Source organism: Cornus florida, unplaced genomic scaffold, assembly GCF_030987335.1.
Source record: "Cornus florida cultivar Cherokee Brave unplaced genomic scaffold, ASM3098733v1 CherokeeBrave_3.0.0_Hap2_Chr10, whole genome shotgun sequence".
Taxonomy (NCBI): Eukaryota; Viridiplantae; Streptophyta; class Magnoliopsida; order Cornales; family Cornaceae; genus Cornus; species Cornus florida.
In genome coordinates, this window is record NW_026775580.1 from 104,290,651 (window position 1) to 104,312,437 (window position 21,787).

At 35.1% G+C, this 21,787-nt stretch overlaps 2 protein-coding genes across 4 annotated transcripts; one reads left to right on the forward strand and one right to left on the reverse strand.

Annotated features, from left to right (window-relative positions):
• The first annotated feature begins 917 nt into the window (after nt 1–917).
• LOC132276623 (shaggy-related protein kinase epsilon) lies at nt 918–11,639 on the forward strand. Of its 2 annotated transcripts, XM_059778141.1 has the most exons (14): nt 918–1,187; nt 2,115–2,260; nt 3,072–3,326; nt 3,462–3,554; nt 4,021–4,080; nt 4,189–4,461; nt 4,660–4,734; nt 7,723–7,779; nt 7,856–7,996; nt 9,758–9,808; nt 9,932–10,027; nt 10,135–10,218; nt 10,999–11,101; nt 11,182–11,639. In XM_059778141.1, the coding sequence occupies exons 3-14, from the start codon at nt 3,123–3,125 to the stop codon at nt 11,241–11,243; spliced, it is 1,299 nt and encodes a 432-aa protein (XP_059634124.1). In that variant the 5' UTR covers nt 918–1,187; nt 2,115–2,260; nt 3,072–3,122; the 3' UTR covers nt 11,244–11,639. The 2 variants fall into 2 exon arrangements, with proteins under 2 accessions (XP_059634124.1, XP_059634123.1); XM_059778140.1 differs by lacking the exon at nt 2,115–2,260.
• A 3,226-nt stretch (nt 11,640–14,865) lies between these two features.
• Nucleotides 14,866–18,505, reverse strand: LOC132276625 (pentatricopeptide repeat-containing protein At2g03880, mitochondrial). Of its 2 annotated transcripts, XM_059778143.1 has the most exons (3): nt 15,725–18,505; nt 15,540–15,618; nt 14,866–15,290 (listed from the first exon to the last, which is right to left on the reverse strand). In XM_059778143.1, the coding sequence occupies exon 1, from the start codon at nt 18,255–18,257 to the stop codon at nt 15,813–15,815; it is 2,445 nt and encodes an 814-aa protein (XP_059634126.1). In that variant the 5' UTR covers nt 18,258–18,505; the 3' UTR covers nt 14,866–15,290; nt 15,540–15,618; nt 15,725–15,812. The 2 variants fall into 2 exon arrangements, with proteins under 2 accessions (XP_059634126.1, XP_059634125.1); XM_059778142.1 differs by lacking the exon at nt 14,866–15,290 and having other exon boundaries at nt 15,292–15,618.
• Between the last annotated feature and the right edge of the window lie 3,282 nt (nt 18,506–21,787).

The following is a 21,787-nucleotide window of genomic DNA, read 5'->3' on the forward strand; positions in this document are numbered from 1 at the left end:
GTCACGGAGCACGAATGGGAGATAGGTTCTCTCCAATAGTAAATATTCGTGTACACATTAACTATAAGGCTCAAACTCCTTATTTGGTAAGAAAAAATTATACCAATTGGACTTAATTTCAGTATTCTGTTAATACCTTTTATCATATTTATGTTTAGAAAAATCCTATTTAAATACTATTTAAAAAATCCTATTTCAGTATTCTGTTAGGTTCTATATATATATATTGGAGGTAACTTTTATATGCTATTGACAAATGAAAGAATTCCCATTTTTCTTAATACGAAAAAAAAGAGAACAATTTATCATATACTATGTTATGATACTCTCGAATATCCAACACGTGCTTTGTCAAGGATTTTGCATCTTAATATGTTTAAATTATATTGATCTCGCATGAGATTTGTGAGAATATATTAACATTCCATTTTATTTGTTGAATTATATTAATTTTTTCTGTCAGATTTGTTGGGTTTATATTTATTTTATTATGATAAACATGCACTTAAATGGTATAATTGAAATTTAAAAGCTATAAAATTGTTGACATTGACAATTTTTTGTCATTAACCTTGTTGATCTAAGTGAAATTTAACAATTAAGGGAGAGGTGAGTGTTTATAATTTAGCCTATGTTTTACTTGCATTTACTTTGAAATTTGTTTTAATGCGGTGCAAAAATTTATCCCTCGGTGAAATTTTTATTCTAACCGCGCCACTCTCACATAAAATACAAGTAAATCTGTAACAGGATGATAAAGCTAAAATACTCAAACCGTCAGATTCCTGTGATGATGAATCGACGGTTGCGAATGTAAGTTTGACTGGAATACCGAACGAGGTTGGAATGATTGGCTACGACAATGACTTTGACCGGAGAAATTTTGAAAAGTGGAACATTTGGAGGCTTTTAGAGAGAAAAATTATGAAGAGAGAGAAAGGGAAAGAAAGAGGGGAGCTGAAGGGGTTGATTGTGTCCTTTTCGCAAATTCCCCACTTCTCTCTTCCTCTCTGTTGAACGCAGAGGAGAGAGAAAGGAAAACCCTCCCTCTCTCTTTCTCTCTTCTTGAAGACAATTTTTCTTAGAAATAAAGAAAAAAGTTAGGGTTTCATTTTCGGAACCACACAATGAATGTAATGCGTCGCCTCAAGAGCATTGCTTCCGGCCGCTCCTCCGTTTCGGATCCCGTAGGTTTCACTTTCTCTCTCTATCTCTGCATGTTTATTCAAATATATATATATATATATACAATTATAATTATATATCACCATCATTTAGCTATACGAAAAAAAAAACCAGGGAAAATGAAAGAGTTAAACAAAAAAAAAAAAAAAAAAAAAGGAGGAAAATGAAAGAAAGCCGAAGAAATTTTGAATCTCATGTTTTATACACATGTTCTATACCAAGTTTTTGTTTCTGAAATTTGACAATTTCGCCTCAGCTGGGTCATATAATTGATTTAGTTTAATTTATTTTGTTATTTTCTTTCCTCCATTTTCTCAGCAGCCAAATGGGACTTTTTCTTGTATATGCATCAGATATATACATTTATATTATTTATTTTGTAGTATATATAGTTTCTTTTTTTTTCCATCTTATGTTATAAATTTGTAAGTCTCAAATACATACCGTGTTAGTTACAATAGGGATGTGCAGGAAAATATTCCTCATGAAACAAAAACTTGATGCATAGAGCAAGTGCCCAATAAGTTATAAAAGTTCACTGCATTGTTTTAGTTCTGTTAGTTGATATATTTTCGAGAAACTTATGTCATGTTATTATTGTTTATTTGTAAAAGGCATTTAACTTCGTTTGTCCTTCTTTTATGCATCAAGTTTCGCATTCTAACATTTTTTATATTCCGTTCATATTAGTTCAATTTTTTATATTCCGTTCATATTAGTTCTGAGCTTATTAAGAGGATGTTTTCCTAAACATTTAGAGGTTTAAGTAGAACTTACATTACAGGCCCACCCATCACACATATGTATACATAATTAAAATAAAAGAACTTATAAATATGTAGATGTATGAATTAACAAGTATATATACGGTATCTGTTTAGATTTGTGGATTTGTAATATGTGTTGCTTGACTATTTGGTTGTAAATAGGTTTAGAGATTCACTCAACATTGTGATTGCAAATGGGGAAGGACTTGCAGTGTGGGAAGCTGAAAGAGGGGTTCATTAGTGCTACCATTTTTTTTATTGTACACATAACATAATATAATCATGCTTGCTGTAGATGTTGAGCACAGGTTCATTTTAAATACCTAATAATGAGTGTAATACTCCTTTTTGTGTTGTATGGAATAGGCCACCTTGTATTTATGAATGTGTGACTTATTTGTTGAAGATGGTAACATAGCATGTTTAATTTTTAGTGTTTTGATTGTTATAGATCTATACATTGTGATATCTTATGTTGTATTTATTCTTTATTTTTTTTGTTTGTGTATCACATATATCTTGATGACTTAAGAATAGAGTCCAGCATGACCAGCTGTCATGACTTACTTGAAAATAGAGAGCAGCTGAAGTAAGGGAACATATATATAATTCAATATGCACCTAGAATAGCCTGATTGAGGTCATGGCAGGGAGGGCGGAATAGATTTTTTTTTTCATGTAGCCGCCACATTTAGTTGGGAAAAGGTTTATTTGCATCTAGAATATTCTGTCCCTAAGAAGACTGAATTGATCATTCTTGCTGGAGGTCCTTCAAGCTTTCAAAATGGTATAGAGGATAATCCAATTTGTGAAGATAGTTGCTTGGTTTTTCCAGATAGAAGCAGTTATAAATGCATGTTGACTTGAAAGTTATATAGAGTAAGTGATGGACTAGTTGTCCTTGAGGCATGTGTCTTTCTACCTGAAATTTTTTCCGCATTGAGTACTTATGTAAATTTCGATGTGATAAAGGAAATCAATTATGTGATGAGCTGTGCAGTAATTTTGGTGAGCATGAGAAGATATGCAGGACTAAATGTGCCCATCATTTAACATAAGTTTGATTCTTTTCCCCCCTTTTTAGTTGTTATTAAAAAAATTCAATTTATCTTCTTTTAGGGTGGCGATTCTAGCTTAAAGAGGGTGAAGGTTGACCAAGGAGCAGATCAGATGGTCAATGATGAATCACAATCTGTGGAGAAATGTTCTACAGGCCCAGAGCAGAGTATGGCTTCTGCATCTGTGGAAACTGCTGCAAGCTCATCCCATGTATCTTCATTTGCTAGAACTGAAAAATGTGGTTATGATGAACTTCCCAAAGAAATTCATGAAATGAAAATTAGAGATGATAAACCTGATAAGCATGATGATAAGGTATGCATTCATTGTTGACTCTCTTTTTTTTTCTTCCAATATTTTTACTCTTTGGGCAGTAAGCTTACTGTTTTTGAGGTTGAAAACTTCCCTTAATAGTTACTTTGTCACTGACAATTAATTTGTGTCATGGAGGAAATGGAAGCTGCTGTTGTTAGTGGCAATGGAACAGAAACAGGTCAGATAATTGCGACTACAGTAGGTGGCCGCAATGGACAACCTAAACAGGTGATATGATTTTCCTGTTGTTTGTTGTGGATTCCTAGTCTCCTTGTTGCACACCACCCCCCCGTGGGGTCCTTTTCTTTTTCACAAGCATATCTATTAGGATTTTATTTATCTTAAAGTTGCCTGTGTTTATAAATGGCTTGTGTTTATAAATAGAAACACGGTGCATATGATTCTTACCGTTCTGTTGAGGGCTGATGTGAGCAGACATTGTCTTTTCCTTGTTTTTAGAAGTTGGCTTGGAGGGAGTTTGTCTTTATGTATTGCTGCAGTCAAAATTGAATTGAGCGTAATGTTAAAGAGAATAGCAAATTTTCTCTGCCTATTTACTGCTTGATTCATTTCCCTTTTGCCTTACAATTGATACATCTATAGCTAATATTTCTCATTAAGAAGTTACAATTTTACTAAAAAATAATCTAATTGAAGTCTTTTTCTTTTTCCCTTTCTTCTAATGTGATACCAGACAATTTCATACATGGCGGAGCGTGTGGTTGGCACTGGTTCATTTGGTGTTGTCTTTCAGGTACCAGTAATCATTTGGTGTGCGTACAGAAATTAGAGGCTCTTTTCAGTTTCCCAAGTATTGATGCTGGTGTATTTTCTTCTAAATTATATTTTGTATGCGTTTTAGGCCAAATGCCTGGAAACAGGTGAAGCTGTTGCAATAAAGAAGGTGCTGCAGGATAGGAGATACAAGAATAGAGAACTGCAGATTATCCGCTTACTTGACCATTCTAATGTCGTTCAATTGAAGCACTGTTTCTTTTCAACTACTGAAAAGGATGAGGTGTACCTTAATCTCGTCTTAGAATATGTACCTGAAACCATCTCCCGAGTCTTACGGCACTATAGCAAGATGAACCAGTATATGCCCATTATTTATGTCCAATTGTATACATACCAGGTGAAACTTGAAACTGAGTTTTATTTATATATTAGATTTGATTTGCAAGACTCTTTGGCTGTATGCACCATTTCCCCACCCCCCACCCCCCCCCCCCCCCCCCCCCCCCCCCCCCAAGCCATGTTTCTATATTGGCCCTATCTTTACTTTGTTTAAGTTATAAATTACAACTTAAGTTATCTGATTTCTCTTTTGTAGATTTGCCGAGCTCTCAATTACATTCACAGTGTTATTGGTGTATGTCACCGTGATATTAAACCACAGAATCTGTTGGTAAGATTTCTTGTCTCTGTGCTATTAGTTTATTGTAAATATGAATGGATATTTCAATACCAGTCATTCTATTTCCTTTATTGATTAAGTCCGTAGATTTGATACTCTGAAATTAGAGGGGATTGTACATGTTAGGGCAGAACAAACCTTATTTACCACTCTTCCTTTTGTAAGTGTCGTATTGTTTGCACTTTGTCCTGGAAAAGCACACATCGAGCATTTTGCGGAACATAAACTACACCTGTGTCCTACTCATAAAAAACAAAAAGAACCCTACACTTGCCTTCCAACTCTCCTGTACATGTGTATGTTTGCCAGGTGCATGTCCTGTTTGTATTATAACATATTATATTAGATAAAGCTAGTTTTATAGATCTGCATATACAATTTAAATATATTTATTGGAATTATTTTTATTAGATGCAGTTTTTATCTTCAAACATCTTTGGTATTTTTAATCTATGTGACTACTGCCAAGCTTCTGATATTAGTAAATGAAGTTTGGACCACTTGGCTTGAAGGAATTAATATTTCACCGTCTTTTATGCAAAGTCAGAAATTGATTATATTTGAGGTCTTTCATAGTTTCGACTTTCAACACAAAGCCATGGTTGCATGGAAATCAGGTGCAACCTTTGCCAGGGGTTAGTGTGACAATATTATTTTAAGAGGAATGCTAAGGACTGTTCTTATTGGTGAGTAGAATTGCAATTAATGCCTTCATTAATTAAATGTTTTCTACCTTTTTTAAGATAATAAAATATATATTTTTATCGAAAAAACTACCCTTATCCCTTTCATTTGCCTTTCTTCCCACTCCTCCCTCCATTCACATATGGGTTTGTTTATATATATATATATATATATATATATAAATAGCTAACAATATGTGAGTGAATTCTTTCTTCTCATTTATTTTTAATTGTCGTTTAACCTTTGTGTATATATATATATATATATATATATATATATATATATTATCTATATGAATTCATGGTTGAGAGGATTGCATATATATATATATATAAACTGGCATACGGATCTGACAAGGAAAAAAAGAAAAAGAAAAGAAAAGGAAAGTAACGCATACAGATCTAACAAGGGGAAAAAAAGGAAAAAAAAGAAGAGAAGTAACACTTTATATATATATATATATATATGTATACGTATATATACATATACTGGCATACGGATCGAACAATGAGAGGAAAAAAAGAGAGGAAAGTAATACTTTTTTTTTTCCTTAGTTGGTACTCACACACACATTCCTCCACTTAGGCTCAAAGTAATGCTTTATATATATATATATATATGCATATATACACTATATATGTAAACGCCATCAAGTGAGAACTGAGGAGACGGATGAAAGGCTTAAAAGGGCTGTTTTGTCCAAAAAAATAGTTTTAATATTCCATAAAAAGGTAAGAAACTTGTAATTAATGAAGGCATTAATTACAATTCTACTCACCAATGAGAACAACTACTGTGAATGGGTAGTTGCCTTAGCGACTGTCCTTAGCATTCCTCTTATTTTAATTTTTATAACATACTTGGTGCCAGTACTATTATTGAATCGGTGGGTATGTTGTGCATTAAACTTTCATGCGACTTCATATTTCTTTGCGAGGACAAAGTATCTCTTGGAAAGATTGTTAATGGAGAATGAAAAGACAAGAAATCCCCTTTTCTGTGACTGTAAATGTTTTGGGTGTTTACCAAAGACCTCGTGTTCTTGAAATTTAATTTTGAAAAGCATATAAAATGTTATTTTGAAAAGAGAAAAAATTTATAGAAAAAAAAGACGAACACACGTACATCCATATGTCTATTTTGGGTGTTGATTGTTTTAAACGCTTCATGTTTTGCATAACACTTGATGGTCATTTCCTTTCATGATCAAACAATTGAAGTGATTTGATATCTTTACAATAACTGCATTCAATCCCTTTGAGCATGGTTACGATTGTGATAAAATGGTACTAGTTTGATGCTCACATGACCTTGATCAGGGGCCAAGCCAGGAATTTTAATATATATTTTTTTGGGGGAGGGGGGAATTTGTATTCTGTACTATGTAATTAAAAATTGAAAGTATAACCAAGGAATTGTTTGCACCCAAGAGGATTCGAAACTTAGACCCGATGCTTCCTGAAACACCATTTTACAAAAATGTTTGACAAAATGGATTGATACACTTTTTATTAAACATAAGGGAACAATAGTGCTTTTTAATCCTTTTTTCTCTTGAATTTGTTGACATCTACTATAAAAGTATAAGCTGTTAGAGAGGGTGTAACTTATATATATAAATTCTTTAACTTGTCCCCTCACGTGTAACCTTTTATTGTGAGGTTTGAACTCGAGACCTTTGGCTCTGATACCATGTTAACAACCATGTACTCTAAAAGCTTAAGTTGTTATAGAGAGGGTGTAACTTAAATATATAAATCCTTCAATATAATTAATATAATACTATGTTTGGGAGCACCGAATCGGCTCCTTGGATTTGGAATTGGAGGAAATTCAGTTTAAACTTTGAACTGAATTTCCTCGGACTCCATATCTAAGGTGCTGATTCGGCGCTCCCAAATGTATGTTAGTAGATATTGTACATGTGTATATATAAATGAAATAACGATGTGTTGCGGTAAGTATAATAATAATGAACTTAAATTTTTGTTTCTCAATATTTGAGCTTTCAAAAGTATAACTAGAAGGATCGGAATTGAAAATTTCTATAAGTTTTCTATGAATTTTTTTTTTTTTTAAATTTGGGAGGGCCATGGCCCCCACCCGTAGCTGAGCCCCTGATCATGGTTTAGACTGCTGCTCTTTTTGCAGAAACCTAGTGATGATGTTACGACATGTACTGCATCAAGTCATTAACATGATACGTTATGTGCCCCCCAACACCCTCCCCTTTAAAAGAGAACTGTTTATATTTCCTTTAGGTGTTTTTATACTGAGATTTGATACTTGCTGCAGGTTAATACCCAGACTCATCAGCTCAAGCTATGCGATTTTGGGAGTGCAAAGATGTTGGTATGTCTGTTTTTAATGCGCAATTCAAGGTGCTTTAATAAAATAGCAAATCTTGAGATTATTTCCCCTATTGTAGGTGCCTGGTGAACCAAACATAGCATATATTTGCTCAAGGTATTACAGGGCTCCCGAGCTGATCTTTGGGGCTACAGAATACACAACTGCAATTGATATGTGGTCTGTTGGTTGTGTTTTGGCTGAGCTACTTATGGGGCAGGTGGGTGTATATTTGAGTTGCTTTTAGCAGTAATGTAATTGAATTTCCAACGTCAATAAAAATTGTAAGCATTTAGTTTATGGGAGGTATTCTATCTTACTTCTCAGGAAAAGGTTTGAACATGTGTTTTACAGTATTCATAATTGATGATGTTGCTTATTAATAATAACACGTCTTTTGTAACTGATTACTGATTTTTATACTCTTAGTTTTGGTATGTTAAATGTGTAGATGGAGTCTTCTGTTGGCATACCATATTTTCTTCTCTCATGTACTGTTTAGGATATTATCTTATGCATAAACTTGAAACTGCTTCCAAAATGTTGCCCTTATGCTTAGAACCAAAAAGGGTGGAGTAAACTGTAAAAGTATACTTTGATTACTATCTTTCAAAAGTGATTTCAGGGCATTTTTGGAATGGTGCATTCTTGTCAATTATAATTACTTCAACTCATTTGAAAGGATGCAATTGATCTTAACTTTTTTTCGAAAAAAAACAGTTCTACTTTTTGCTCTTTAAGTTTGAGATGGAGATTTGCTTGTAAAGGCAAGATTTGCTGGCCAATAGACCACGATCCTTGATCTTTCCTGAATGTTCTATTCTATTATGTTTGTCTATGTATTTTGTTTTCACCTTTCTCTCTACATTTAAAGTTTATTTTTTCCTAGTTGATACATTTAAAGCTTCTTTATATTTATACATGTAAAGAAGAGGTCATTCCTTTTTCATACACCTCTTTTTCTAGACACACCCTTAACTTTAAATTATTTTTTGGTAAAACTATTAAAATTATTGTTCAAAGTAAAATAAACATCTTTTTATATATTTGTGGATTTAAAATAAAATCCTGTTGAACTATTTATGCATGTTCTTATATAGTTATATGTATAGGTGATTTAAAAATAAACACCCCGTTTTCATGCATATATATATTTGTGTATATGAAGTTCATGTATGAGTAATTTTTTTTATTTTTTTGATAAGTCATATATGAGTAATTACAAGGGCAGATAGATGTGTACTATAGGTTCGTATAATAATGTGTAAATATTGTGCATAGGTACATATAAAATTGTGTAAATATTGTGCATAGGTATGTATAAATTGTGTAAAGAGCAAATATACACATGCAGCATATGTCGGTTTATATTGTCATGTTAGCATTATTGATGCATATATTGTGAAATTTGTAGGTGCATATGTATGCATGCTTGTGTATGTGTCCTTGTATAAACATATGTACAAATGCAGACTCATAGGCAATGTATGTCTAATGTGCTTGAATGGATATGATTTTGACAATAGAGATACTAAGGTGCTGATTGATAAAACTGAAAACTAAGCATTGAAATTTTAAGCGCTGAATTTTAAGTGCTGAATTTATTAATCTAAAACCTGTTTGATACTGTTAACTCAGCGATTAATTCAGACAGTATCAAATGGGGGTAATTAAAATTTTCAGTTTATCTAATACCACTAAGCTTAAACAAATAAGCCAAAGAAAGTTTTTTTAGAACATATTTTTAACCCTGATTATTCAAAAGTACTTTCTGGTGCAATTCTGGGTTGGGGTTAGAGTGGTTTCCTTCTTATATGATTTGATCAGCTTTTTTTATATTTAGCATTTTTGGCATGGAGGAATTAAATATTATATTTAGCTTTTCTTGATGGAATTAGCACATTTATCATTCGTATTCTTTTTAATCTTCATTTTCATTTGTACTTATTCTGATGTTTACTGGGTGGTGCATGATCTGCAGCTTATGTTTCCTGGTGAAAGTGGGGTTGATCAGCTGGTGGAAATCATTAAGGTTCAAGTGTTTTAGTTTATCTTCTTCTTCTTTTTATTATTATTATTTTTAATTTTTTATCCTAGCCTTTGTTTGGGGCATTCTCTTATTATTGTTTTTTTCTTTTTTGTTGTCATATATTAGATTCTGGGGACACCAACCAGAGAGGAAATTAAGTGCATGAATCCAAATTACACCGAATTCAAGTTTCCTCAGATCAAAGCTCACCCATGGCACAAGGTTTGTTGACAATTTTAGTAGAAGGGTCCATCTTTAGCTCATCTTGATTGATGTTAGGTACATTATTTCTATGACAGCCAAAATCTTAATGAAATAATGTTTTCTAGGTATTTCACAAACGAATGCCAGCTGAAGCAGTGGATCTTGTTTCAAGACTGCTCCAGTATTCACCAAAACTACGTTGCACTGCTGTAAGTTTTCCTTATTACATAGAACATTTAAGACTAATCATATAGATGAAATTATTCCATGGCAATTTGCTTAATGCCCGATCTATTGGCGAATGCTTGATTTGACTGAAGTAAAAAGCTTCTCAATTTTCTGATCATTCATCCTCTAGCTTTTGCTTTGTTCAAAAAATGCTGAGATGTAATATTCCTAGCATTCTTTTTCTTTTACTGCTTAAGCTACTAGTTATTACCATAGAATGAGTCAAATATTTGTTCATGCTACAATCAGAGACTTCAATGGAAACAAGTTGTAGTTCAAATTCATCATTAGTTAGAGCTTATAGATTTTGATTTTTACTGAATTTAAGGAAATTTTAGCTTGGGTTGAAAATTTCGTGTGGAGACATTTTGTCTAAAGATTAGTTTTCTTTCTTTTACTTCCAGCTCTACCAAGTGTTTTGTGTGCTCACACTCGGCATACCACTGGCTATTAGCTCAGTGGTAGAGCATGCCCTTGATAAATGTGTCATTATTCCTGGGCTGTGTGGGCTCTCAGCCACATGGATAGTTAGTAATTTTATTTATTTTTTAATTATCATAGAAAGTTATAAGTATAATATATACAAGCTGTTAAGACATCATAATTAAAAGAGCTTATTATTTTTTATTTATTTATAAATTTGTCTATTTTTATTCCCTGTGTATTAGTATGCATACTCTTGCATATCATGTTTTTCTGATTGTTTAAAAATTATGAAGTGCTGTTTGGAAAGATGTCTAACCTTACCTCCTTACTTTCAGTTGGAGGCATGCGCACACCCTTTCTTTGATGATTTGAGGGACCCAAATGTGAAATTGCCAAGTGGTCGGCCCCTCCCTCCTCTTTTCAATTTTACAGCTCAAGGTGAATACTATTTTCTTTCCTTGTGTTCTCTTTTTTGGTTGAAAATTCTTCTCTCGTCAGTCATGCCAAACCTCTTACAGAGCTGGCTGGTGCATATACCGAACTGCGTCAACGTCTCATTCCCGAGCATGTGAAGGAATGACTAAATCTCAGAACACGCAAAGGTAGGATCTGTATGCAATGTAAATGGGTTTTTGTATGCTTAGTTGCCAACACGAGGCAAGCTACAATGCACAAGCAAATGCAAGAGACGAGCTTACACAAAGAATAGTGCAATGTTTGGCTTATAAGAGGTTAGGAGGGGTGTTGAGGTTCCTGGTAAGGCAGTGTTCACAAAGGATAAGCCAGCAGAATTAGCAAGTGCATAGACTGGGAGCTGTTTGGCGAGGAGGTTATATCATTCTACATGTTTACAATGCGGTTATTGTGATATGACGACACATTTTTTAATTTTTAATGATGTAGTATATATCCAGTTCATTTTTTCTGTGAATGCAATGGATCTAAAAAGATGGTTGATGTTTAGACGATTAGAACACCCCCCAGTGTATACCATTTTGCCCTTTTTTTTTTTTTGGTTAAAAGAATACGAGTCTCCATTAAATCTGTGCCCAGTTCTCCTTTCTCATGGCGATCTCTTTGAAATTTTATGGATAAAAGAAAGTCAAAACCACAGTTTCAGTTTTCTATAGCCAGACCTAATGTGTTTCTTTATGGTTTTTAGATGGTGGGGTATTCTCTCTCTCTCACTTTACCCATATATATATCTTTAAGAACTCAATACTAAGGATCCGTTTGGTTTGATGGAAAAAATGAAGTGAATGAAAAAAACAAAAAAATTTATATAATTTTTTTGCAAAAAACTTGTGAGAATAATACTGTATATCATGTCATAGTTTGGGCAGCTTGAAAGTTAATAGAAAGTATTTTGATTTACATAAGTTGTCCATTTTTTTTTTTTTTTTTTTTTTTGTATTAAATACGACCATAGGTCTAAATAAATTTATATTTAATAAATAGTTTTATTTTATTTTTAAAAAAAGGTAATATAAGAATCTAAATGATAAAATTTTGTAAGATAAGTAAAGAGAGAGAGCTATTATAATATTCTTACAAAAAAAATCATGCATAAATACAATTTGTTTTAAAAAGGGGAAAGGGAGTATAATTGAAATTTCATATAGTTTTCTCAATAAAACAAAATTTTTCTTTGTTTTTTTTGTAGGAAAATTTTGTGAGAAAGTTGGGTGGTAATGGAAAGTTACATTCCCACAAAATTTTCTAATTTTGATCCACCATAAGTTTTGTATCTAAAAAAATATACGACAAAATTTTATAATCAAAAGTCATGCAATCCAATCATTTATAATTCACACCGTGTAACAAAACTTATATTTACACAATACAAATTGAACGAATAAATATTACACATTTATAAGCCTACTTCATAAGCCCATCAATTTGTCACGCCCCAAAAAAGCGAAGCCAAGTTCATAAGCCTATCAATTTGTCACGCCCCAAAAAAGCGAATACAGATACATCTCATATTAAAACTCAAACATGGATGTGATCCAACAAACCGTCTTTCTTCCAAATCTTTGGATTATAACCTTATATGGGCATACTATTCCTCGGTAAACAACTAAAATCCAATCAAATGTAAGGTGAAAATAACTTCTCTAGAATCTTACTACAAACTATCCAAGATACATATATAACCATATGTTAATCTATGAGAATCTATAACCTTTTAGATATCTAAAGTTTCTTTATATTCAAGTGACAATATAGAACATCACGCCCTACACACCTTACACTCCGACATCATTTACCCACTTCCACTGCGCACTCTGATCATATTAACATTCCACAACTAGTTTCAATAATCTCACAAAGGCAACGAATTTGTCACATTCTCCACCCCTTTAAGAAATTTCATCCTCAAAATTTATAATTCTCCCGTTTCCATATAAACACCGTTACTCCCAAGCGGTGTGGGATAGTGTGACATGTTTCCAAGTATGGTACCTCACCAGTGCTAGTTACTCGCCCACACACCTGAAAGCCGTTGTGGTAGTCTGCCAATGCGTATCACCCGCCCACGCACACCCGTCTACATGTAGTAGCTCGTCAGTGCACCTCACCCGCCCACTTACGCTATAACACGTTATAGTAGTTCGCCGGTAAATCTCATCCGCCAACTCACCCGTTTACATGTGGAAGCTTGCCGATACCTGTCACTCGCCCACACACACACTATCTACATCGTTACTATCACCACGCTTCCGGCTGGGTACTATCTTTGATACCAATCTGTAAGCAAGGGGGGTGGATTGTGATGACCCTGTGGGCGGGTGTGTTGTGGGAGGGTGCGAGACACTTACAGGCTATCACACTGGGCGAGTTACGAGTGTACAATCCCATATTACCTGAGTAAGGAAAATGTGAAGTGCTTATATGTGGTGATGTTATCTCCAATTGGTATGGGACCTTTTAGGGTAAAACCCAAGAGCAAAACCATGCGGGTTCAATCTCAAAGCAGACAACATTATACCATGTGATGGAGTGGGTCATTACAAAATATATAAAAAAATCAATAAATATATTAATAATTAAAAATTTAATCTATAAGCAAAAGTATAGTTATCAATTAATATACTTTATATAATAATCAGTTATCAATATATATTTATATATACTCTTGTTAATATACATATTATTTTTGTTACAAAGTAATTAATATACTTTAATAAGCGTGCTTAGTATTTAATAAATGAACTTATTTAAAATATTAATTAAATCAATGCTTAGGTTTAAGTTTACATTTTAGTATTCGTTTTTTTTTTTTAATTAATAAATAATTATTCTTTTTAAAATTAATTTGTTAAATAAATTTTATATTTAAGTTCTATTATGTAGTCATTCACGTTGTTTGTCTATTTGATGTAACTTTGGAATATATTTTATAATAAAATAAATATTTCATCTAACATTTAAACAAGGGCAAAAATGGTATAGTATTATCTTTATTCCAAATCCTATTTCAAATCCAACTTTAAATCCAATTTGTTCCAAACATAGAAATGGAATTTCATTTTAATTCCAATTCCTATTCCTATTCCTATTCCAATTCCAAATCCCAAAATAATTGGTTCCAAACAAAGCCTAAGGCTCCGTTTGGTTAGATGGAAATAGTAAGAAAAGAAAGGAAATGAAAAATGAAAAATGAAAAGAAAATTTAACTGAATGAAAAGAAAATTGATTTTCTAGTATGTATTTGGTTAAAATGAAAATTTATTTAAGAAAATTGTAGGAAAATATCATGTTATAGTTTAGATACCTAAATTGTCTTTATTTTATAAAAATGGTAAAAAAAAAAAAAGAAAAAAAAAAAAGAAAAGAAAAGAAAGTAGTATGTATATAAAAAAAATAATGAAGTTTTCAATTAATTTAGACCTTGTAAACTACTATTTATTTCTTTGAATCCCAGTAAAAAAAATACCATAAAGTTGTTGTGTAAAATAACTTTCCATAACCTTTTCTTTTCTATCTAACCAAACTCCTAAAAAACTTTAAAATTTTCTATTTCCTTTCTTTTCTCGTTGATTCTATCTAACCAAATGAAGCCATGAAATTTAAAAAATTTCCATTTCTTTTCCTTTCTTGCTATTTCCATCCAACCAAACTAAGCCTAAAGGAATCTGCTGAAAAATGTATGTTCCAAAAATGAAATGATATGACAGTAGGACCTATATGAACTCTAATATTGCAAATATGAGGAGCAAGCACTTGAGGCCCACGAGAAGTTTGCAGTTACTCGTACACATCTTTTGTTTTCAACAGTGAAGCTTTTCTGTTATCCAAGTTTAAGTATTATACAAAATTTTAGGAAGGAAATCAATTTCCTTCAAAGCTTATACTGAAATTACAACAAGTCATGATGAACAAATACAGACATGTTAACAGTGCGTGTCTGAGACCTGCAAAGCAAGCACCAGAAATAGAACAGTGCTGTGTATTTCAATTGATGTAGCTGGGTTGTGTGCTGTGTGTGGGCGTCTGTATTTATGTATGTGCCTATAAATGATAAGCGCACCTGACAGATCTTTTATCCCCAAATCATCATCATTGGAGTATTTTGGAAGATCAAATTTAACAATTTTCGTTGCAGCATCTCTATGAAAGCAAACTGAAAAGGAAGATGTGAGTACATGAAACTAGCATTTACAAAGAAGAAATTGAAAAACAAAAGTTCAGTCCATCTAAAACTGAAAAATAGAGTTCAAAATGATCACAAAATTTGACTCCCATATTGTTGGATCCTTGTGTCTTCTCCTTACAAGCCAAATAAACAGAAAGTATGGTGTTTCATCTGTTTAAAATGATTATATTCAAGTTTATTTTTCAATATTAGATGTAATAAATTTACTACTTTTACCTGGTTTACATTGTTCATTCAGCTCCATAAGATTAAGGCTTATTAGCTTTGCTGAATTCCAGCACCTTCAGATTTTGATCTGCATCAAACATCTAACCCTCAAGTTGTCTTCTCCAACAAACACCATATTTTCATATAAATTACAACAATACAGGGAAAAGCAAAAGGAGTGAGGTTGTTTAAACCTTTTTAAGTGGTATGGCTGCTGCAGAACCAATTCGACAGATTCCTCAAAGGAATTCAGAGAGTAAACAAATCAGAAGATAAAACATTCTACCAATAATCACTGCAGGAACAATTTCCATCTCTAAAATGATGGAAACAATTTGAATCCCTCAAAATGATATGCCGATGAAAAACTCTTGATATAAATTTCATGGCAGAATGACAATCCCCACAGACCCGGAGGTTCTTATAAATCCGAATTGGTGCTCCCAGTGGCAGAAAGAGAAGCCCAAATGCAACAGCCAACTTCTCGCTGTGATAAGTGAGACCGAGTTCCCTAATTTCTTCATCTACATCATGGAGTGCGAACTTCATATCTGCCACATACCCAGCTTCCTTAATCAATACCATAATCTCATCAATCTTCATATAGATCAAGTCAATCCTTGGATGGCTTCTATCTTCAGACATAAAGGTGTGCACTTTGCCATTCATCTCAATCCAACTACAACCGGGTTCCTTACTTATCCCCCTCAATTTCATCAATCTTCTTATTCTTGCAGCATCTTCCCATTTTCGAGCTGCAGAATAGATATTTGATAACATAACATAAGGCATGGCATTACGAGGTTCCAATTCAAAGAGGGTCATTGCTGCCCTCTCTGCCAGCTCTAAATTACCATGTACTCGACATGCAGACAGCAGTGCTTTCCACACAGTTGCATCAGGTTCCACAACCATTTGATTTATTAATTCCTTGGCTTCCTCCATTTTCCCCGAGCGCCCTAGAAGGTCGATCATACAGGCATAGTGATCGGGTCCCGGCTTTATTCCATATATTTTATCCATTGATTCAAAGTACCGGCGCCCATGTTCCACAAGACCAGCATGGCTGCAAGCAAATAGTACTCCAATAAAAGTAATAAAGTCAGGTTTTGTGCCACTTGCAATCATCTCCTCGTAAAATTTAATTGAGTCCTCCCCTTTACCATTTTGAGCATAACCAACTATAAGAGCAGTCCATGTAATCACGTCCCGAACTCTCATTGAGTTAAAAACTTTGTTAGCATCTTCTATGCACCCACATTTGGCATACATTGTTACAAGGGAATTATTGACTGACGAGGATGACTGAAGGCCAGATTTAATAAAATTTGCATGAACTTGTTGTCCAAATTCCAGAATTGTCAGTTCTGCACAGGCACTTAAAACGCTGGCAGTGACAATTTGGTCAGGATCGATCCCTTCAATTCTCATTTCACAAAACAACTTTAGAGCTTCTATATAGGACTCATTGTGTGCATAACCAGTGACCAGAGAGGTCCATGAAATCACATCCCTGTCTAGCATACTATTGAACACCTGAAAAGCAGAACCCAAGTCTCCCAACTTTGCATACATGTCCACAAGGGCATTACTAACAAGTTTGTAATCCTCAAATCCAGTTTTGACAATTAAAGAATGGACAGATTTCGCATTTTTCATGTCCTTTAGGAAAGCAAAACAATTTAGAACAGAAGGGTATGTGAAATCATCAATCATCATACCTCTCACATGCATTTTTCTGAATAACAGTAATGCTTCCTCTTCGAAATCCTGCCTCACATACCCAACTATCATGGAATTCCAAGAGATTGCATCTTCAACATCCATAGTCTCTAATGCCCTCTTAGCACTCTTCAAGTCTCCGCATTTTGCATACATATCAACTAAAGCACTTTCAACAAACACATTAGCCGCAAAACCAGTCCGAATTATGCAACAATGCACCTGCGCCCCAAAACCACTTGCTGAAATTGCAGCACAAGCTGTCAACACACTTGGAAAAGTAAACTGATTCAACTCAACCCCTTCAGCTCGCATAGCACGAAAACACTTAATCGCTCTGGCACCATCGCGATTTTGAGAGTACCCAGTAACCATGGCACTCCACATAACATGATTTTTCTTATCTGGCGTCATTTCAAAGAGATACTCAGCTTCTGAAATGCACTTACACTTTGCATACATGTCAACAAGAGCAGTATTAACAAAAACATCTGAATCCAAACGGGTCTTTATCGCATGAGCATGAATTTGCTCCCCTCTCAAGAGCAACCCATTAGCCGAGCACATTCTAAGAACACTGCTCAATGTGTACTGACTTGGCTTTTGCCCCTCGAACTGCATTTGGTAAAACAAACTCAATGCTTCGACTTCACACCCACGTCGACAATACCCAGAAACGAGTGATGACCAAGTGATAGAATCCCTCTTCGGGGTCTCATCAAAAAGCTTTCTAGCTTCAGGTAATCTTCCTGAATTTGCATAAGCAGCAATCATTGTATTCCACGTAAACTCATCCCTGTTGAGCATTTTGTCAAACAGTTGGCGGGCTTCATCAGTTCGGGCCGATTTCGATAAGGCGTTCAGATGCTGATTCAATACAAAGTTCGGAAGTGCAATATCAATAGAATTCGCAGTGCTATGAACATTATGAATCAATTCTATGTGCTTGTATCGATTAAAGGTTTTATGCACAAAATCCAACTGTTGTAAGTTAAATTTGAACATAACCACCCTTTTTGCCGACTTTGTTTCTTTAAAGATATAATTAAGTTACGAAAAACATTTTATATAGAACTCTAGAGAGAAAGTGAAGGCAAAGAAATGTAACAGACACTGGTGGGAAAAAATAAAATAAAATAAAATAAAGGTACTTCTTTAATAAAAAAGAAAAGAGAAGAAATTTTAATGGTACAATATACTATCATATATAATATAAGGGAAAAAATCACATAAACACCATATATTATTATTTTCATTCAAAAAAATTTCACTAAAACTAAACAGCCCCTGAATTATATATATTTATATAACTATATACTTCTATATGGTAGCAACGACTCGCTACCGTATGTATAAAGTTCAGTGTGTGCAATTAATTAAAGAAATTATTACATATAAATAGTGTTAATGACTTATATTTATCATTTAATAAAATCAAAGTCTCGTAGTTTAGAAAATATAAAAACATTAGAAAATACTATTTATCCTTAATGAGGTACCACTTTTTGTCATCAGGTACCACTTTTTATATTGCACAAAAAGTAGTACCTCTATATCTAAAATAAAAGTGATATCTGATGCACAAAAAATGATAGATATGTGTTTAAAAGTGGTACTTCAACGAGAGTAAACAGTGTTTTTTATGTTCACGTTAACATTTTGGTCAACTACATTCTTTTAAAATGATAAGATATTGACTCTATTAAATCTATACTATTATTAAATGTGCAAAGTGTTTCAGTATTTCAATATTTATTTATTAATTGATATAAATTATATAAAACTTAAAATTACCTAATAAAATTAAAATTAATTCAAATTAACAAAATATAAAAAGAGTTTAATTCAAATTACAAAGTCCTACATTGATTTTAAGTAAAAAAGATTACATGAAAACCTCTGAGGAGGCCCAGGACGACATGGGCCGGATATGACTTGCAAACACGACATCCGGTCCGTATAGCTGGGTCGGCCCATAAAAAGACACTGCCATATGGGCCGAACGCGAATAAGCCCATCAAAGGTGACCAGGACTTATGGAGGAACAGGCCCAGATCCAGCAATCTGTCAACATTTGTAAATATCTATAAATAGGAGAAGGAATGAAAAGAAAAGGGGAGGAGATTTTTTGTTGAAATGTAAGAATTCTAGAGAGAGAAAGAGAGTATGAATTTCTTGCATCTTCAATTGGCGCCGTCTGTGGGAAGCGTTAAAGATTGATTGATCAACTGATCAATATTGTGTGAATTCAGACCAATTCGTGGAAACGAAACTCAATCTTTGGGAGTTGGATCCAGATCTGAGCGATTGTGACCTACTCTGGAAGAATCTTAGTTCCTGCTGCTTTGGCGGAAGTGGCTTCGGAACAACGCAACAACGAGTTGCTCGATTGTGGCAGGATCTGACAGATTTAGTATTCGGACAATTCAGATCTCGTCAACCGTAAGCATAATTCGGAGAATTCGAAACCAGATCTGAAAAATTCGCACTCACGAAGCTCAGATCTACTCACGAATCTGAGATTAATGCCTTTACTCCGTTCAGGAATAATGATAGGTGAAAGCTCCAATCCGATGGAGGCTATCCAGCAAACGAAGCTTGAGGAGTTGATGAACTTGATCAAAGCTCTCAAAAAAGAGAATGCAGAATTGAAAGCTGGAATGCAACATCAGCAAATACCTGCGGTTTCGCATCCACTTCCGGTCGGTGAAGGAGGTGTTCAATCTAATATCGCGCATCAGGGCGAGCAGGACGAGAACAATCAGTCAGCTCACCACCGTGATGAAAGGATGATGGACAATTTGCCGCCAAATGTTCGTTGAGTTGAAGATCACGAAGGATCGACTTACGTTGATCCGCGACATGAGCAGATCAGACAGAATGAAGCCATGACCTTAGATCCACATCGGGAAAAGTTCAACCGAGAGGAGGTGATAGAGGTTGATCGCCGCCGAGTTGCGTCGCCGTGGCAAAGAGAGCTCATAGAGGAACGGTCATTCGATCTGTCCTACCGGCCTTCCATGGCTACAATCACTCATCGCGGTTCGGAGAGCAGAACCGTAGCCCACAGAGCTACCACTGGGCGCCAAAGAGAGAATGAAGCGCTCCGATCCGCAGCTCAAACGGTTGATTCACCATTCACTGACGAGATCCTGAATGCCCCTCATCCAAGGAAGTTTGCTATGCCAGTGTTTATTCTGTTTGACGGAACAACCGATCCGATCGATCATGTGTACCATATCCAGTTGAAGATGGCCCTGAATACGGAAAACGATGCTTTAATGTGCAAATGTTTCCCTACAAGCCTAGCTGGACCGGCGCTCAGCTGGTTCAAGAACTTGCCTAAGAGCTCCATTGGTAGCTTCCGAGATCTGTGCGATCGGTTCATAAGTCAGTACTATGGGAACAAGCGCCCGCCAAAGGACATCTCAAGCCTATTCACAATGAGACAGCACAAAGATGAACGTCTCCAGGCTTTTCTCACCAGGTTTAATCTCACTAAGAGTATGGTGATCGAATGCCACCCTTCTACAGCGGTTCAAGCCTTCAAGTTGGCCATGACACTTGGCACTCCGTTCCATACCAGTCTGGTAGTGAACACGCCGACGACTATGGATGAACTTAATGAAAGAGCCGACGGCTTTGTGCGCCTAGAAGAAGAGGAGGCAGCCAATGCTCGGACAGCGTCGCTCGTGTCGACCGAGGAGAAGTCCAAGGCAAAGATCAGGCAGAAGCAAACTCAGCCGCAGCGTCAGACCTCCTGGAAGGCAGAAAAGAGGTCCAGGGAGGAAGAGATGATTACTCCACTGAAGGTCACTCTGGCGAGGCTATATCAGGAGAACAAAGATAAGTTTCATCCACCACTGCCAATTAGGCAACCCCTCGAACAGAGGGATCAGACTAAACATTGTGCTTTCCATTCCAATTTCGGTCATCAGACTAACGAATGCAGGAATTTGAGAAGGCAAGTGGAGATGTTGATAGCTAGAGGGGAGTTCGCGAGTTATGTTCAAGGCTCGGCGATAGAGCAGAATCGACCGGCGGAACAAATAAAAAGGGGTCATAAATAAAGCTCCCACAATTCACAACCAGTTCGTATAATCAATGCTATCCACGGTCGACCCGAGCCTAGCGAAGAGTCAGATGAGCTACTCCGAGCGCGCCTACGGTAGGCGCAGATGAAGAAAAGGGTCAGCAGTGTGAATACTCTACACCAGCAGATCACGTCGATGCAGATAAAGTTCGACAGGACAGACCTGCAGCGTGTTCAAGTCCCCCATGAAGACCCGCTGGTAGTCAGTTTAACAGTGGCAGACTGCTTGGTGCGCAGAGTTCTGATCGATCCCGGGAGCAGTGCGAATGTCATGCCGAGGGACACATTTAATCGGCTCGAGATTAAACCAGAGAGGCTCAAGCCCACTGGAAATCCCCTGTTAGGGTTCGATGGAAAGAGGGTGGAGCCCGTCGGGATGGTGGAAGTAGAAGTTCAAGCTGCAGAACGAGCTCTTATGGAAACTTTTGTGGTTGTAGAAATT

Excerpts from the sequence above, each read along its gene's own strand:
- LOC132276625 (XM_059778143.1), bottom strand. The coding sequence starts at position 18,257 with ATGTTCAAATTTAACTTACAACAGTTGGATTTTGTGCATAAAACCTTT.
- LOC132276623 (XM_059778140.1), top strand. The coding sequence starts at position 1,128 with ATGAATGTAATGCGTCGCCTCAAGAGCATTGCTTCCGGCCGCTCCTCC. Across the intron at positions 4,081-4,188 it reads CATTTGGTGTTGTCTTTCAG|GCCAAATGCCTGGAAACAGG; the intron begins GTACCAGTAATC and ends TATGCGTTTTAG. Across the intron at positions 4,735-7,722 it reads TTAAACCACAGAATCTGTTG|GTTAATACCCAGACTCATCA; the intron begins GTAAGATTTCTT and ends TACTTGCTGCAG.